General features: G+C 45.1%; 1 protein-coding gene across 7 annotated transcripts in view; it reads right to left on the bottom strand.

Moving 5' to 3' along the window:
• Positions 1-5,032: 5,032 nt before the first annotated feature.
• LOC135263674 (ubiquitin domain-containing protein 2) overlaps positions 5,033-18,298 on the bottom strand; it is a 31,240-nt gene continuing 17,974 nt past the window's right edge. The window contains exons 3-4 of one of the 7 annotated variants that reach the window (XM_064351971.1): positions 7,532-7,652; positions 5,033-7,327 (exon numbers count right to left, since the gene is read on the bottom strand). In XM_064351971.1, the coding sequence (XP_064208041.1) occupies positions 6,796-7,327; positions 7,532-7,652 (653 nt within the window). In that variant the 3' untranslated portion in view covers positions 5,033-6,795. The remainder of the gene's footprint in view (positions 7,328-7,531; positions 7,653-18,298) is intronic. The other 6 variants (XM_064351974.1, XM_064351972.1, XM_064351975.1 and 3 more) reach the window with 6 other exon arrangements.

Below are 18,298 nucleotides of genomic sequence, written 5' to 3'. Positions count from 1 at the left end.
CTTACATTTCATACGCTTTAAGTTGTGATTTGTTGCCTTGCATGCAGAGCTGGCCACTGGCATAGACACTCTATGCGATCCCTTAGGACCACAACCATCCCTGGGCCACACAGTCTGAGTTTAATTTAAAACATTATTTTTTGGAAGACATTTTAATTGTACAGTATTGTTGTTTATGTGTCTGTGGTGATTGCTTCCCTGTTACGCGATCGGTTCATCCCCAAAGGTTCTTGTTTAGGACCACCAAAATCCTAGAGCCGGCTCTGCTTGCATTGCAATGTCTCATGTGGAGTTAAAACCCAGGACCATCTGGTCATAGTTCATTTGAACTTGTTCAGTGCAAGACAGGTGCGCCACAGAACAAGCCCCTGCAGGCACACTGGTAGAGCTGAGGGTTTCTGATCTAATGTGGAAACAATGAAACTGCAATCGAACCACTTATGTGTTTCCAAGGACCTTGTATAAGAATACCAGAGAATGCAATTCACCAGTAACCCTGGGCTAAGAAAACAGTTGGATGTTTCATCCAATGTTTTTTTTTCAACTTTCTCCATGGAAAATGCGTGCATTATTGCTGTTTGTTTCCTACAATCTGTGTGAAATAACATAACATAATGACGAGAACAGGCCATTGAGCCCAGCAATGCTCGCCATCTTCCTGACTTAATTAGTGCTCTGATTACCTACAGACTAGTTGCTCCAAAATGCTGTCCTCCAAAATGCTGTTTAAATTTTGTGCAAACCTCTGGGTGTCCGCGAGGGCTTCCAGCATTTTCGGTTTCAATTCATTACACAGCAGACTGTCCACGAAAAAAGAGGGGAAACACCACCCCCCCCCTTTTTTGAAAGATCAGCCCTTATTCCTGCTGACCACAATGGAGGTCATTCATACGCTACCCAGAGAATTTTTAAAGTGTTTTGAAAAAAAAAAAAAACCAAGTCTGGCTTTTCACAAAACTCCAACCCTTAGAAGGATTGTAATGTAATGTAATGTAACACTTGTGTCCTTTCAGTTTCATGAACTTCAAAGTTCAAAGGTCACTCAAAAAAAGTCATTTTGGAAGAAGAAAAAAGTCATTTCTTTTAAAGACAAATCCTGAATGAAAACATTGCCCAATGCAATTTCAAAGGCCAGAAGATACAGAAGGTACAGAAATAACAGCAGCTACAAAAAAAACCCCTGCTGTGCAGAAAACCTTGACTACCGCTGAGTGAAAAAGTTTAATCTACGCCTACGTTTACAAGAAACTAGCGATGGTCCTTGACCTCAGTGAACTCAAACCAACAAACAAAAAAATTAAAACCAAAAAAAATTAAAACCAAAGAAGCAATTTCCCTTCTGGAACAGTGGGGGCTTTTCACTCTGGGAGATTAGGAAAGAGAAGTCCAGTCCCCCGCTGATACCTTATTTGGATGTAGACCATCGCAGTACATTACAATCACTTGGCAGATGCTCAGGAGCGATGTACAGTAGTGGAGAACATCAGTGTTACTCTCAGGAATACAAAAATGCTGTATCACCAAGAAGGTACAGAGGCCCATTAATAATCGATGAATATGATGTTAACTGAACAAAACAACAGCGCATATTTTTAAAAAAAGAATGTACCACAAGACAGATAATTCATCTTTACAAAGCTGTAACTATAGCATTAGCCAAAAGGAAATTCAGAGAAAGAAACTAAAGAAAGCACTGTAAAATGTCCAGTATTCATTTAACTCTAACAGTGTTAAATCAGCTCTTAACAGATAACATTTGGTCCCACATTCCTGAGTGAGACCAAATGTTACCAGTTAAGAGTGGAATTAACACCATTAGAGTCGAATTAACACAGGACATTTTACTGCATATTTAAAGGATATGAGGGGAGTCTTCAGTCTGTATCAGGATGATGGGCAGTGATTAATGACTTCCTTAAAGTTACAATCTCGAAGATTTCAGTCTCGTTCTCTATGGCGGTGCCAATGGCGAGAAGCGGTAATTGCAGGTGCGTTTTTGGACCTCACTTCCCATAGATCCAACCGGATCCAACCATTGTCGCCTGTGTGACGTCAATCAGTTGGCACCTGGACCACACCAACTATAACACTTATTATTTACTGAATAAAAAATGGTTGTTATAAAAGTAATGTTATGTACATACTCATTCATTGTCTAACATTAGGCTAACTTAAACCGTCTTTACACTACCGAGCCGGTTTAAAATGCTGTAGCAGATCTGGGGTAGAATTAGCGATGATCAATTTCCACACACTTTCTTTATCCACCTTTTGCTCGGTATGAACATCTTTACACTGCAGAGAAGAATTTGCGGGATTCGCTGTGGCTCGTGCAATTATGTATCTCGTGCACAATAAACAGTCTTTTTCGTGAATGACTGTTGTGTAATATTTTTTAAACAACTGCTTTACAAAATGTTACCCCTGGTGTTTCTGGTTTTGCTAGTTAAACTGTTCGAGAATAAAGCTAAGCTGGGTGTTAAATTAGCAATCAGAACAAGAATAAAACAAAAACAAAGGAGATTTCATCAAAAAAGGGCATCAAGGCTGAAGGAACATATGAGGAAGCGTAATAAAATAATAACAATGCTAATCCATACTGCCGTATTCTTTTATTTAGTTTTCTCTGGCTTGACATCTTTACACAGAAATCAGACCCGGCTCTGATCCACGTACACCCCACCTTTATTCCTATCATTATAATATACTGATGAACTTGATGGCAATGTAAATAACGGTAACGTTAAGGCCAGTTCAGATCAATGATTCGCAACAAGGCGAAACGGTTTTAGAATGTTGCAGAGAAAATTGCAGCGGTGTGAACTGGCTAGTAGCAGAGCCTTTGCCTGCCCTGAGGTTTTAAAAGACCATCCTTGTCAAATCGCCAAGTGCAGTTTTAGAACGTTTACAATCAGACGTCTTGGAATTTTGCAAGTTGCACCCAGTCTCATTGCGAATCATTGATCTGAACTGGCCTTAAGTTAGCTACACTGCAACGTTGCAACAAGGTAGCATTGCATTCGAGAGACGGTTTGCGAGGTCGGTACAGGTCGGTAGCATTAGCTAGCGTTTTTTGTTAGCCGACATTAGATTGTGTTAATTACATTAGCTAGCTAGCTAACCTGATATGAGAGATGGATACTGTGCGCAACGTTGTCTAAACTAATGTTGCCTTTCTTGACATGGTCCGGTAGCTAGCGTTAGCTGTGCAAATAGCTATGTAATTTAGTAACGTTACATTGTCATCAAATGTAATATGAAATCTACATCAACAAATAATATGACCTCTCGTGTTACACAAGAACTTTTTAGGGTTCCATAACTTTCTCTGTTATTGTAGCAGACACCGGAAAAAACAGTACTCCGCTCACACACAAGTGAGTTGAAGAGCAAGCCTGTTGAGTTAGCTCCGCCTAACCTCTCTGGCGGACCAACCACTGATGGGTGATGGAAAACATGTCACTAACTATGCGCCGCTTGTGATTTTTTCCCGGGAATGTCGCCACAGACACCCAGTTCTTTAATCATAAATTATTATTATAATAATAGGCTCAATCACCATTGTGTTACCTAATTCGGCGATAGATAGTGACTTAACAGACATTTATTTTAATGAAAATCTTCGAGATTATTACTTTAATTTCTGCCATTAGTATCTATCTTCCTTTTCCTTCAGAACAATTTGGTGATCCAAAAGGCAAAAGGCATCAGCTCACTGACGCCAAGACAAACTTATGCAATTCACCACTGGCTGCAACATCAGGACAATTAAACGAAGTGCACTTACTGTACTTTTGGCTCAGACACAAAAAGTTTTCATGTTGTTCTCAGTTACCCCTAGCCAAAAGTAAGAAGAATCTCCTATTGTTTATCTTAATGCATTTTTTAAATGGTAAATGGACTGCATTTATATAGCGCTTTTATCCAAAGCGCTTTACAATTGATGCCTCTCATTCGCCAGAGCAGATAGGGGTTAGGAGTCTTGCTCAAAGACACTTTGACACACCCAGGGCAGGGTTTGAACCAGCAACCCTCCAACTGCTAAACACTCGGTCTTACCTCCTGAGCTATGTCGCCCCATTTTTAAAAATCTGAATACAAATAAATAGTATAAACCAAAGGTTTTTTTTCTGCTGTGTGTGGAATAGATATGACATGGAAAAGAGCTCAGAAGGTAGGTGACAATGAAAAAAAACCTTTATTTCCCCGAGAACAGAGAACGTTGTGAGTAATGAGGCACTTAGACTCTCTACTCGCCTACTGATGTACAAAAAAATTTGCTGTAACTAAATAAAGAACTTTCAATAATGACAACCGTTCTCGTAGTGCATGACCTGCCTCGCAGAAATGTTAAAATAATTTTGCCAAAAAATTCCATCGAAAGTCTAGCTCTTCCTCTCATTCAGGGGTTGGCATAATTGAAACCCCTCTGACAGCTCACTTCCCCTCCAGTGAAATTCCAGTTTCGTTTTATCTCAATGAGGTCCTAAAGGTCAAGATGTGCAATGCTGTGACATCATTCTCCCAGGAATCTTCCTGCAGTGGTGACACCATAGGTCATCACAGAGAGCCATCAATGGAATTCCACGACTGCACTTCCTGTTAGCCACTCAGCTAGCTTAGCCAATCCTGCAGCTTCAATGAAAACGAGGCAAACACAAATGGCAGTAAACTCTGATTATGTGGAGGACTTTGGGAAATGCGAGCAAACAGGCACAGATATTGTATATACATAATCACCTAATACATTACACTACAGGTAACTGGGTACATTGTTACATTGTCCCTGGCCCTGGAGATGGGGGGGGGGGGGGTAATATAGGAATAATATAGTAATATAACTTTGTCCCAAGGCAGGACATTTCACCCGGCAGCCCTGTGTCCAGTGGCTTTGTATAAAGAAGATCAACCTGACAGGTGCAGCTCAGATCTTTCAGGTAGCCCCCTGACCTCAATCCCCCGCCCACCTCTGCCAAAACATTCAGATTTTATCAGAAGAATTACAGAGGTTTTCCAATGACACACAAAGGCGTTGCTTAAAAAGTCTTTAATACTTTGTGTTTATTCAGTTTAAAAAGGGAGAAAAAAGTCAGTAAAAAAAAGCTAGGCATAACCATAGCGATGAAGTAACTGTTAAAAACGGAATCATTCTGGGCTCCGCATTGCTACAGGCATTCACTGCTTTAATACTCCACTCTTGCGAGGCACAAGCATAGCATCATCACTTCAATTACTCTCATGAATCCATGAAAAAAATACAAAATCCAACAGAAACCAGGAGAAAAAAATCAACAGGGAAAAGGAAAAAAAAGCTATGCAGCTATGTTTATGTTTTCACTTTATACATAAAGTCATTTACATGTAAAATAATTAGATGAAATGTGGAGTACAACATGTTGGAAAATTTGAAAATATCCTTTATTTTTTTATTTCTATGAAGTTATGTGGATACAGCTATTTACTGTTGAAAAAACATGGCGTCCTGGTGAAAATGAGAAATGTTGTTGAATAGTATTGTAACAGCACAGGGATGAATGAGTTAAAATGGATACATCCCACCTGAATGACTACAGTTGCAGTAGAGCAACCCTGTGCTGCCACAGCATGGCTTGTACCTGCATACCTGCATACCTGCACACCCTGAACACAGAAAGCAATGACCTGTACCAGTCTGGTTCAGCTTCATTCCCCCTTGCATAAATACCATCTCTCCCTCACGCACATTTAGTGTATACTGTCAACTCTATGCACACTACAGCATGCATCTTTTTCTCTGTCTCCCTCACTCTTTTCTCTCTCTCTGTCTCTTTCTCTCTCTCTCTCACACACACACACACACACACACACACACACACAGACACACACACACAAACAATAAAATAAAATATTGCAGAAAGAAAACTACGTGAAGCGGACTACCTTAGCACTGTTCTGTAGAAACCTTGTCACGTGCAAACCTAAATAAGCACTTGAGAGAAAGCATAAATTCTTTAAGGGCTGAGGGGACAGGCCTACGATGACCAAGCCCACTTCCAGCTTTCTACATTCAGGTACAGACAAACAGTGAGCCTGATGGTCTATCGTACAGGATTAGATACTTATTCATGACAAACTGGATGCTAGGGTTAGGTAGACCTCTGCATATTCTTCCCCTCAGATTTCACAAAGCCATTTTATCCTGCAAGAACCCAGCAGGTGAGTTAAAGAGTGAATCCAAGCGTGACCTGTAGTCCAGATGACCCCCCCACAAAGAGGAAACACATCATAGCGGAGAAACCCCACTTCCTGATTGTTTTCTGCGTGCGATCGACGCTCGGTGCGGCTGGCCGCCGTCGGCCTGAAAACCTGCCGGAATCCCCACGGGGACAAACACTCCCCCCTCGCCTTCCCGCGAGAAAATATCCAACCACCAACACCCCCCCGACCATGGAAGCAAGCCACTTCCCTTCTTCCTCCCCCCTCCCAGCTGACTCTCCTGCCCTCCCCAACCCCAAACAATTTTATTGTTATTTTTTCTTTAAAAAGAAAAGAAAATAAAGAAGTTTTCTCAAAAAGTAGAGTTTAAAAAAACCCAGACAGCCGGATAACTTGCCGTCCTTCTCTCTTTGTCGAGCCTGGCATTCCTCAGTCCTGCTGGGCCACGCCCTTTTCTCCTCAGCCACGCCCCCCAAGGACTCACCCCCCAGTCTACCTGTGCAGTCCAGGTCGTGTCCGGATATCATCGGCCATACGGCCGTGGGGGGGTGGGGGGGGGGCATGAAAACTTGCAGAACACCCTCCTCTGTTCAGCAGCTCTCATAACACCGATAATAATATCCATAAAGATGCTCCGAGAGCAGCTTCTCTCCTGTTGACTCCGCCCCTGGTGTATGGGGAGGGGCGAGCTAGTTTTCCACAGGTGTGGGGTCCTGCACGGGCGGGGGCGTGGCCGGAGGCGGAGCCTGGGCCGGAGCCGGGGGCTGGCTGACGATCACCTGCACCACGTAGTCCCGGGAGATCTTCAGCTCCTCCAGCGTCATCCGGTCGGCCAGCGGCCGGCCCGAGAAGAACCAGCGCTGGGCGGCGGGCGCCACGCCCTCGGCGGCCTGCAGGCGGCGCTTCATGTGGCGCACCGAGTCGCCGGTGCGCACGGCCAGCCGCAGGTCCCGCCCCGTGGAGAGCCGCAGACGCAGCTGGCACTCCTGCCCCGAGCCGGCCGGGTGCTCCAGCGGCGCCTCGGGGGCCTCCGACTCGCTCTTCTCCTCGATCATGTTGATGGGCGGGGCCAGGCAGTAGACTGGCAGCTGGTAGCGGTTCCCTAGCTCGTCGTAGCACTCCGTCAGGGCGCCTGGAGGAGGAGGAAGCACAAACAAAGTCAACCTCATCAGCAATAATGATGATAATCACGATGATGACAAGCAAGGACCCTGAGTGATGATGCCCAATCAGATTGAAACAAAGGGGGTACCCTGTGTGATGATACCCAATCAGGTTGAAGCAAAGGGAGTACCCTGTGTGATGATACCCAATCAGGTTGAAGCAAAGGGAGTACCCTGTGTGATGATACCCAATCAGGTTGAAGCAAAGGGAGTACCCTGTGTGATGATGCCCAGTTAGGTTGAAGCGAAGGGGGGTTGGGAGGGGCACGTTCCGAATAACTGGCACATCTTCTGCTGAACATGAGACGAAAATGATGCACACAATGAACAAACGTGTCCCTGACTGCAGCAGGGAAACAATGAGACTGCATGCACACTGTTTCCCATGAGAGAGAGAATGAGAGAGAGAGAGAGAGAGAGAGCAAAAATGGTTGGTTTCCATTCACGCCAATAAAGCCATTTGAATTTGAGAGAGAGATATACTGAGAGACAGAGAGACAGACAGATGGAAAAACAGAGTGCACCAGAGAGAGATGGGGGAGGGAGAGAGAAGGCGAGAGAGAGAGAGAGTACTTCAGAATGAATAGAGACATGACTTTTAAAAGCCCTTTATTCGATATTACATGAAGCTAAGGCCATCATGCGCAAAATGCACATATTGCACTAAGAGCCACACAAATGCAAACACAAAAACAAAAACAAGCCCACAACGACACAAACAACTGAAGGTAAAGAAGAGAAAAATAAACTTCACTGAGCATTTACAAGAAAATGAGTCCTCTATTCTCTTCACACAGCACCCTGTTAGTAAAGCTATTTTCTGAGCCTGCAGCCCTGTCCCATCTGCCTCTGAAAAATGGCCAGTCTTACAGACAAAAAATTAAATGAATCAAAGCGCCACATACTTTTCCAGCCCGCTAAAAACCCAGGCATCTTTTTCCAGTTGTACAAATAAAATGATTTTCTGTACTGCTGTCTGTAATTATATTACCTTCACTGCAGGTCACTGATTCAGTTCGGGAGCAGATTTCTACGTAGCAGTTTCTACAACGTCAGCCACGCACTCCGTGTGGCTAAGATAGTCCGCTTCTTGCATGAGACACCTTTACTTGTTTGCTAAAAAAGGCCAATATTTTCCCCAAAGTTTTTTTTAAAATTCCTTTTTCAGTGCTTTCAAAGTGTAACCCTCCCTACTTTGACAAACTCTCTCGCTCACTTCTGTTTTCAGGTCCTAAGGGACCCAGCTTTTGAGTCGGAAAACCGTTCTGATGCCTGAAGTGTGAGCTCCATACTCTGCATAGGGACCCGGGAAGTTTGAACCCTTTAAAGAAATAACAAACTGTGTGAAGTTCCAGCATGCTTTCACCAGAAAAAAAAGAAAATAAAATCTACCTCATCACAAACCCGGGCGACCCCAGCTTTTACAGACCCAGCTACAAAGATACTGGATGTTGAAAACTGCTCAAACATCTCAGAAGAAGAAGAGCTCTGCCAGCACAGAAATATGAGCCTTCCTTCAGCCTCAGAGGTTCTGACCAAAGACTGAGCGTTTAACAGGACGGAGTGTAGCACAGTGGGTAAGGAACTGGGCTTGTAACCGAAAGGTCGCAGGTTCGATTCCCGGGTAGGACACTGCCGTTGTACCCTTGAGCAAGGTACTTAACCTGCATTGCTTCAGTATATATCCAGCTGTATAAATGGATACAATGTAAAATGCTATGTAAAAGTTGTGTAAGTCGCTCTGGAAAAGAGCGTCTGCTAAATGCCTGTAATGTAATGTAACACTGCACTGGACAAAAAGAGACGCTCCAAGCTGACGGACTACAGGAGGAGGCCAGAGACAAGGATCCTAATGCTGTCTGTCTGACTTACTGACCACCAGACCAGGATCTTAATGCTGTCTGAATGAGTGACCATCAGACAAGGATCTTAATACTGTCTGTCTGAGGATCTCAATGCTGTCTGTCTGAATGAGTGACCATCAGACAAGGATCTCAATGCTGTCTGTCTGACTTACTGATCACCAGACCGGGATCTTAATACTGTCTGTCTGACTGACAGACCACCAGACCAGGATCTCAATGCTGTCTGTCTGAATGAGTGACCATCAGACAAGGATCTCAATGCTGTCTGTCTGACTTACTGTCACCGACAGGATCTCAATGCTGTCTGTCTGACTTACTGATCACCGACCGGGATCTTAATACTGTCTGTCTGCCTGACAGACCACCAGACCAGGATCTCAATGCTGTCTGTCTGAATGAGTGACCATCAGACAAGGATCTTAATACTGTCTGTCTGAGGATCTTAATGCTGTCTGTCTGAATGAGTGACCATCAGACCAGGATATTAATGCTGTCTGTCTGACTAACTGACTGCCATGACAGCACATTTCCTGTGACTGACTGACCGATCACTACGGTGTCCTCCTGACATCTGGAAGTCACATGATTTTCACTTCCATCAGAATGGCAGAAAAGTCTGCCTCATTTCAAGAGCCACCACTGAGGTCAATTAAAAATAGGAAGGTGAAGGAATGAATCATTCACGGAATTTCAGGACAGATTTCTACACCGTTTTCATGACGTGCAAAGCGTATGTCATCAGAACCTCTTTCAGAGGAACAAGGCAAAGCTCTACTGGCTTTGGAAAAATCACTGGTTTTCAGGGCTGAGAGAGGAGTAAGACAATTTTTCCCCAGTAAAGCGCTATCCCATCATCCAATGCAACTTCTGCTCTGCTAACCTGCTGTGGAGAATCTCTTCCTGAGCTGAATTCCGATTGGTTGCCTGCAACCAATGACAGGAATCATTTACAGCGGGGCCTGTTGGCTGGATGTAAGTGACCGTACCCCCCTTCGCTTCATTTGAAACTATAGTTAAGCCTTTCCCACTCTACGGAAGACTGTTCCCCCGACCTCTGACCCTCCCCCCAATGGACTACGTACACACCTGGCTGACACCGCTGTTTGCCTTGCACCGAGGTATGTTTACATTCTTGTTTTTGCTATTACAAGCTGTGTCATGAGATTGGCTTCTTTGCCACGTCTTCTTTAACAACCTGAGATTATGTTTTCAAACACCTGCCAAGGTAAATAACTCTTCTCTTGTTCGGGGAGGGAGTTCAGCGGGGCGCGTTTGATGAAGCACGGTAACAGCAGAGAGGTCACATGCCCTAGTTGATCCTCAGAACATCATTTCCATTGGTGCCGATCGTCCCCAAGGCGACCATTCTGTCAGAGAGAATACCGAGTGGATTTAAAAGACATCCCCGATGCCCTGAAACTCACAAACAGCGGTGTTAAATTTGAACGGACACTAGAAATGGCTCGGTTCATTTCAGCTGAGCAGGAGAGAAAAAGAAAATAAACAGAATTCTTTCGCTGATATTGGTTCAATGAAAAACACTCAGAAGCACATTTCTGTGGAAAGTGGTGTATTGATGTTTTCGTACAGAACGCAGGGTCACTACGGTTTAAAAGGAAACAAGCCACCGCCGCATTGACAAACACCTTGAAAGTGCTACAATATTAGCAACAGGGGGCTTAAACCTTTCATAAATCTGACGGCGCGGAACGCCGTTCATGGCGATGGCCCATAAAAATATATGCGGCAGGCTGAGAGAGGGAGGTTTAATCCTGCCCTTGCGCCGGCGTGACAGAGGCCTACGAGACGCCGCGCTGAGACAGGGCCAGGGCTTTTACTGCTGCCGCACGAGCGCGGAAATCGCTTTCACAAAACCCTGCAGTAATTTGCTCGGCAGGATTCATCGGTTCCTGGGAGCAGTTTCACTCCACACAAGGTCTTTTTTTCCCTCTCCCTCCCTCCCTCCCTCCCTCCCTCGGCCGTCATTTTGAGAGATGAGAGACGCGCGCCTCGAGGCCGCGGGATCGATGAAACCGCTTTCCGCTCCGCTACGCGACGACGGGCCTCGGCGACGAGGGAAAGACAATTTTAGCACCGTAGCAACTCACCGCGGCGGCCACGGGAACCGACATCGTAAAGATCACGTCCGATTTATTTTGCATCGATTTTGAAAACAGGAAGACGAGCGAGTCCACGGGCGCCACTACACGCAGCTGCGTTTGAAGCACGGGCGCTGAACTCCGGTCCTGGAGGGCCGCAGGGTCTGCTCGTTTTTGGGGGTGCCCATTTGAGTCATTGACTGGCTAAGGAATCCACACACCTTCTTCTCAAGGCCTTAACTGGCAGCTGATTGAAAGGAAACCACAAAAACCTGCAGACACTGCGACCCTCCTGATTTAAAGATTACAACAATAAATAAATAAATGAATAAATAAATAAATAAATAAATTAATTAATTAATTCACTAGTGAAACATAGTAATGGAACTTGCCATTTTCAGGCATGACCTCACAATGGCAATAGCAGACTGCGGATTCCATTTGTCAGTTAGCTAAAGAAAGCTAAAGGAATTGTTTTTTCTCTGCGCTTTTCGCAGATTTCACTAAAGAAGCCATTTCAGTAAGACCGCAGGATGCTGCAGCCACATAAGATGCTAAAATTTATTTGTTTTTTGGCGGGAGGGAAGCAAAATGAATACATTGATCATTGTCACCTTTCTCTTCAGAAGCGCAATGTGGAACGTTAACGTCAGACAATTTTACCTGACGTAATATCGAGCCAAGACGAACAGGAGATGCGTGGGGAGGGAGTTGCTGAAAATAACTAGCAAAACGAGCTACGTGCAGCTTCATATTGGGAGACAGCCTCCGCATCAATTTAAAGGCGCATTTTTAGAAAACACCGTGCCGAATGTTTGAGGAGAGAGGCTGTTTCTCCCTCCTCTCTTCTGTGTGACGGTGAAGAGCCCGGCGTATCTGGCGCTGTCAGGAGCTGGCGCCGGTCGCACCTGCTAATGAGCGGGAGGAAGCGCACACAGCCCTGAGAGAGGAGAAGCCCGCTGTCACTGTTACTGCGTTAGTTCCTCCCCTCGCGCTCCCTCTCCTCTCCTCTCCCAGGTTGGGGGCTCAGTTTAAGTAATTTCATGGTGTCTGCAGGCGCACGGAATAATATTTCACACTATAAATAGCTTTAATGATTCACCAGTAAGCACTGGAGGTGTCTGTCAGGGACCTGGGGGCTGTTGTTGGGATCAGGTTTGGGGTGCTTGCCTACAGGTTACAAATGCACGCCAGTGCACACGCATTCACACACCTTATACTCACGCACACACACACACTCACACATCTCATACTCACACACACACACACTCACACACCTCTTACTCACGCACACACACACACACGCACTCACACACCTCATACTCACGCACACACACACACACTCACACACCTCATACTCACACACACACACTCACACACCTCTTACTCACGCACACACACACACACGCACTTACACACCTCATACTCACGCACACACACACACACACACACACGCACTCACACACCTCATACTCACACACACACATACACACACGCACTTACACACCTCATACTCACACACACACACACACACACACTCACACACCTCATACTCACGCACACACACACTCACACACCTCATACACACACACTCACACACCTCATACTCACGCACACACGCACTCACACACCTCATACTCACACACACACAAACACACATCATACACACACACACACACACTCACACACCTCATACTCACACACACACGCACTCACACACCTCATACTCACACACACACGCACTCACACACCTCAAACTCACACACATACGCACTCACACACCTCATACTCACACACACACACACACATCATAATCATGCACACACAAACACACATCATACTGATACACACACACACATATCACACTCACAAACACATACACACATGTACGCACTCACACACACACAAACTGCTGGAGCCCTCAGCGTGTACACACAAGTGCATTAATAAAGCACACACACATACACACACACACACACACACACACACGCAGCTTATCTGCCAGCCAATGAACAAGCCCTTTCTCCAAACATCATTATCACACATAATTAATGCTATAAGCCAGCCAGAGGCACAAATCCAGGAAGTGGGAAAAGCAAAGTGCATACACACGGACATAAAACACAATAACCCCAGACCTAGAACTGCCTCATGATAACCCATCTGAGGCAGCTAACATTAGGCCACACAGAGGTACCTTCAGTACACACAAAGTTAGCTTTTTACAGGATATATAAAAGAAGAATTATAACCGTAAGAGCCTAAAACTATAGACTGCATAGCTGCAGACTATTACCCCTGTTAAAAGAGACATAGACAAACCCCAGAGAGAGACAGAGACAGAGAGACAGTGTGAGATTTATACTCAACCATTACATGTCATATGGTACCGGTCCGACAGTTTGTCTTCTGTGTGAGATTGTGGTCATTAATGCATTGAAAAGGTCAATTGTGACTTAAAATGGCGAGCAGGGTCTCAAAAACAATTCAGTGACAAGTGTTTTTATTGTTGTAATACTTCCGGCCGAACGAACTGTGGTAGTTGGTGAGAGGAGAGCAGTGCTTCGTTTGCGGCTCTGAACACTTAAATGGCAGAATGGGCTCTTAATTTAAAGGCCTCAAGGCTATAAATACTCATAAATATTACAGTTTATGCAACACCTACTTGCCTATATCTGCTCTTAATGGAAGATTTCTACGAAATAGGACAGTGAGTGCGGGAAAATGGGAAAAAGTGCACTGGTGGCACCGTCACGCTCCAGACACTAAAACGCAGTGAAGATCCGGGCTGTTACTCGTGGAATGAAAGCATTGCTGGGATAACCCACTTAGATAACCTCACACAGAAAAGCTGAAATGTTACGCAAGGACAAGTAAATACATCCAGCCACCATTATCTAACCATTATCCAACTATCCAATATCTTCCATTATTGCTCATTTCTGGTCAGGGTCACAGGGGGGCTGGAGCCAATCCCAGCATGCATTGGGCACGAGACAGGACTACACCCTGTACAGGTCACCACTCCATCACAAGGCATACACACCATTCGCTCACTAACCTTATACCTACAGGCAATTTAGACTCTTCTATTAGCCTAACCTGCATGTCTCTGGTCTGTGGGAGGAAACCCATGCGGAATCCCATGCAAACTTCGCACAGAAAGACAGAGAGAGAGAGAGACAGAGGCCCCTTTATTTAACGCTGCACGAAGCCAAGGTCATCACATAAAAACAACATACGTCCATATGACAGAGAGACTGAAAGGCGACTACACCCGGGACCGACCCCATTCTGGCGCCCAGAGGGGGAACAGCCCGCAGCGCGCGGGTTAGCGCTCCCACTTCCTCTTGGGGCTGTGCTCAACCCTTTAAGCTGTGAGGTCACACACATGTGAGTGGAATGTTCTGAACTGAACATTCTAATGCTGATGTCACAATCACTACTGGTTATTGAGAACAAAGTTATAAAAGTTTCAGAGTTTTAGAACAACGGCTTATAATTCAGAAAAAAAAAACAAACAAAAAAAAAAACATTCCAAAAAAACCTCTTCAAAATGTTAAACCAAACTGGGAAAAAAGCGTGAAATTCACCAGCATCTACTGCAGTTCCGCAACTTCAAAGAAGATGGGAAAGATGCGTTATCTTCACGGGACTCGTAGGATCGGAGCCGAATAAAGTTCAGCTGCGCGTCACCAGCCAGCTCTGGCGTCAGGGGAAAGCTGAAATAAAAGCGCTTTTTAACTGGATTGTCGAGCGTCACGGTCTGCGGGCAGCCAGCTCACGGACTCCGGCTACTTCCTGTGGGACGGCAGTGACGGGAAGATCAGGCAGCAGCGGAGACAGGCGTTAGCCCCGCCCCCGCTCCGCAGCGTGTGACAGCCAGGTGAAGAAGCCTGTCAATCAACCTGGACGTCCCAATGGCAGTGCGTGACATTGCTTTGTTAACCTGCAGGAACTTCGGTCTGGCTCTCTCTGATAGGTTGAGCTGCAGAAACGAAGTCCCTCCCCCGAAGTCTTCCAGCCTTACTGAGCAAAGACCCCAAAAAACAGTGCTGGTGCTGTATGTACTCTCTCCTTCAGACCGCCACTTATCCATCTGCAAACACATATACATACATACAGTAGACATGTGCCTACATACATGCACAAATACACATCAGCACAGACACACACACAGGAAGATGCATGCATCCACACACACACACACACAAAGATGCACACATCCACATGTATGGGAGCGTTAAGCACTTGAGGGCTCACCTCCTGGCTGATAGTCATCAGACAGGGTTAATTCGTGCTTAATGTCATTTTCACACACATTGGAAATATCTTAACTCATGTCAGTAGCTCGGTAGTATGATCTACAGTTTAATATGCATCTGCATGAAGGGGAAATTCCACTTCATGCTTGTCCACGAAGGCAAAGGTTAGGCAGTCCTGTACGGACCCGGGTTCACCGCCTCTATTTCAGACCAACACCATCCGCGCAAGCCTGGAAAACACCTACATTTACCTATGAAAGCAGAGTTATAGTGAGCTTTCGATCACTCATATGTTAGGGTGACCCAATTAAAATGACTTTCTCCCACAACAAGATAGTGACTGGTGCATATCATATGGAAACTCCTTACATTTTGAGCTTTACAAGGCTTCACACTCCCATGAGTGATGTCACTACTGTAAAGATTTTAAATCCTTAAATTTGGACCTTAAAAGGCACCTCAGACTCAATAAGAGCTAAGATAAAATAATGGAGGAACTTTCACTCGTGGTAGAAAAAAAATGCAGCATTCACAAAATTGTATTATTAGTTTACTGGGAGACAGATTAGAGATACTCACCTCTCAAATGACCTTTCATGCACAGCAAAAAGCACTTCACATTATCAACACATTACAAGCTATCATCCACAGAACAATGGAACTACATTACCCAGCATGCCACCAGCTTCTGTAAGTAGATTTGTCAGTAGTCATTATACTTGTCAGTAGTCATTATACATTACACAACCGAAAAGGGCCGGCGTGGGTGCAGGTTTTTATTTTAGCCCAGCAATAAGACACATGATTCTACTTGATTGAAACCATGATTAGTTAATTCGCTGAATCAGGTGTCTTAGTGTTGGGTTGAAGCAAAAACCTGCACCCACACTGGCCCTTTTTGGATAAGATTGGACAGCCCTGCATTAAGGGCATTTTTCCAGAGCGGTAATGTCCCACCTGGGAATCAAACCTGCAACCTTTCAGTTACAAGATTAGTTCCTTTACTATTATACTACACTGCTAGAGAGCTGTCATTACCATGCAAGGGGCAGACTGAGGCCTACTACATGAAGTGACTGCTTGCAGAGCCCAGGTAGATCAGTACTTGCCAGTTCATTTGAAACAGGCCCCACAGTAACAGTCCTATAAACAGAGGAGGACTTGACACTGATCTGCGAAGTCTCTGTGGAAGCATTTCTAAAAATTCACAATAAAAAACGTTTCCACACTCCTCAAATAATAAAAAATGACTAATACTCAGCTTCTCGCCGAAGCCGTTATTCTCCGAGCACAACAGCACGCACGTTACACCCAACGGACTTGGAACAATTCACAGATTAACGGGCGGAGGAACTGCTCGCCGACTGCAGACAACTGCCAAAAAAACAAATATGTGGGTGGAGGGAGAGCGTTATAAAACCTGTTTCAGGGCTCTGGGAATTAAACTCTCTCCAACAGAACGCACCTCCGCTGTTCACCCCCCTTATACGATATATGGCCAATTGTCTACAAGGTGTTTTTTTTTTTAGAATCGCAGCTAACCTTCAGAATTATTTTCGGGGTGGCATGGACTGCTTTGAGAATTCTCTCATTTCATCGGGTCTTTAAGACTCTGCTGAGACTCGCAGCTTTCAGGAAGAGTACCGGTTCACCGAGCCGCACTTGACAGTTTCGCACCGTGCAAGCGCACAAACAAACGCACTTAGAGTAGAAAATGCGCTGTCATAAACAATGCTATTTTCGCCACAGGAAATTGCAGCATCACGTGGCCTGTGCTTCCTGCCACCATCTGAGCGTCGGCGCAGATCAAAGGGCACCTTGAACACGGTGACCTTCCCCTTATCGACTCTAACAGCGGAGTTTTCACGGTCAGCTCTCGTTGTCGCCTGTCCTCTGGTCTATTTCCTATACGACCACAAAGCATGCTGGGACTTGATAATGATGCATCCTTCCACAGTACAGAGGAGTGAATTGAATTTGACCTATTTCTGAAAACTAGCCTTCAAAAAGCCTCCTGCCCCCCGACCTCAGGACCCACACATGCGATCTCTCTCTCAAAGCGCTGTCTACGTCAGAGACGGTGGAACATTTCATTTCATGCAGCGGCCACGTCTTCCTGCAAGCTTGTTCTGAAATTCACCTGGCTCCGGTAAAGCTGTAGTCATTTTTCTCTTTCAGATATGATTTAGACCCCCCCCCCCAAACCCCATCTTCCCCCACAGCCAGGTTTTCATTCTCATTCTGAGTCGAGATGCTCTACAGCTGGATTACAGGAATTCGCAGGACATGGTCGAGTCCTGGTAAATGGGCCTTTGAAAAAGGGGGGGTTTCTCCGGCAACAGGTCATTCTGACCACACAAACCGAGTGAAATCCTGGGGGGGGGTTGGGGAGAGATTGCGGGATTATCTTGCTCATAAGACCACCACAGCTTTAAACAGGACCCCAAATGACTGCATCTTTTTAAAAGTACGTACGAATTTCTGCCTGAGAAAGGTTAACTTTTTTCAGTTTAAATGGCATGGGAATCACAGCAAATGAGAAATGCTGATGAAGGGGAAATGGCTTTCTTACATTTAAAAAAAAAAAAAGATGAATATGACACTCCAAGTCACCTAGGAGAAGATCAAAACTGCATCTATTTTTAAATCCCCAACAAGTTAGCAAATGTTTCTACAGTTTTTTTTCTTCAGTGACTTGCTTTTCTGTTTTT

Source organism: Anguilla rostrata, chromosome 9 (assembly GCF_018555375.3).
Source record: "Anguilla rostrata isolate EN2019 chromosome 9, ASM1855537v3, whole genome shotgun sequence".
Lineage (NCBI taxonomy): Eukaryota > Metazoa > Chordata > Actinopteri > Anguilliformes > Anguillidae > Anguilla > Anguilla rostrata.
Note: the sequence above shows the minus strand (reverse complement) of the source record. Positions and strands in the feature narration are given on the sequence as shown.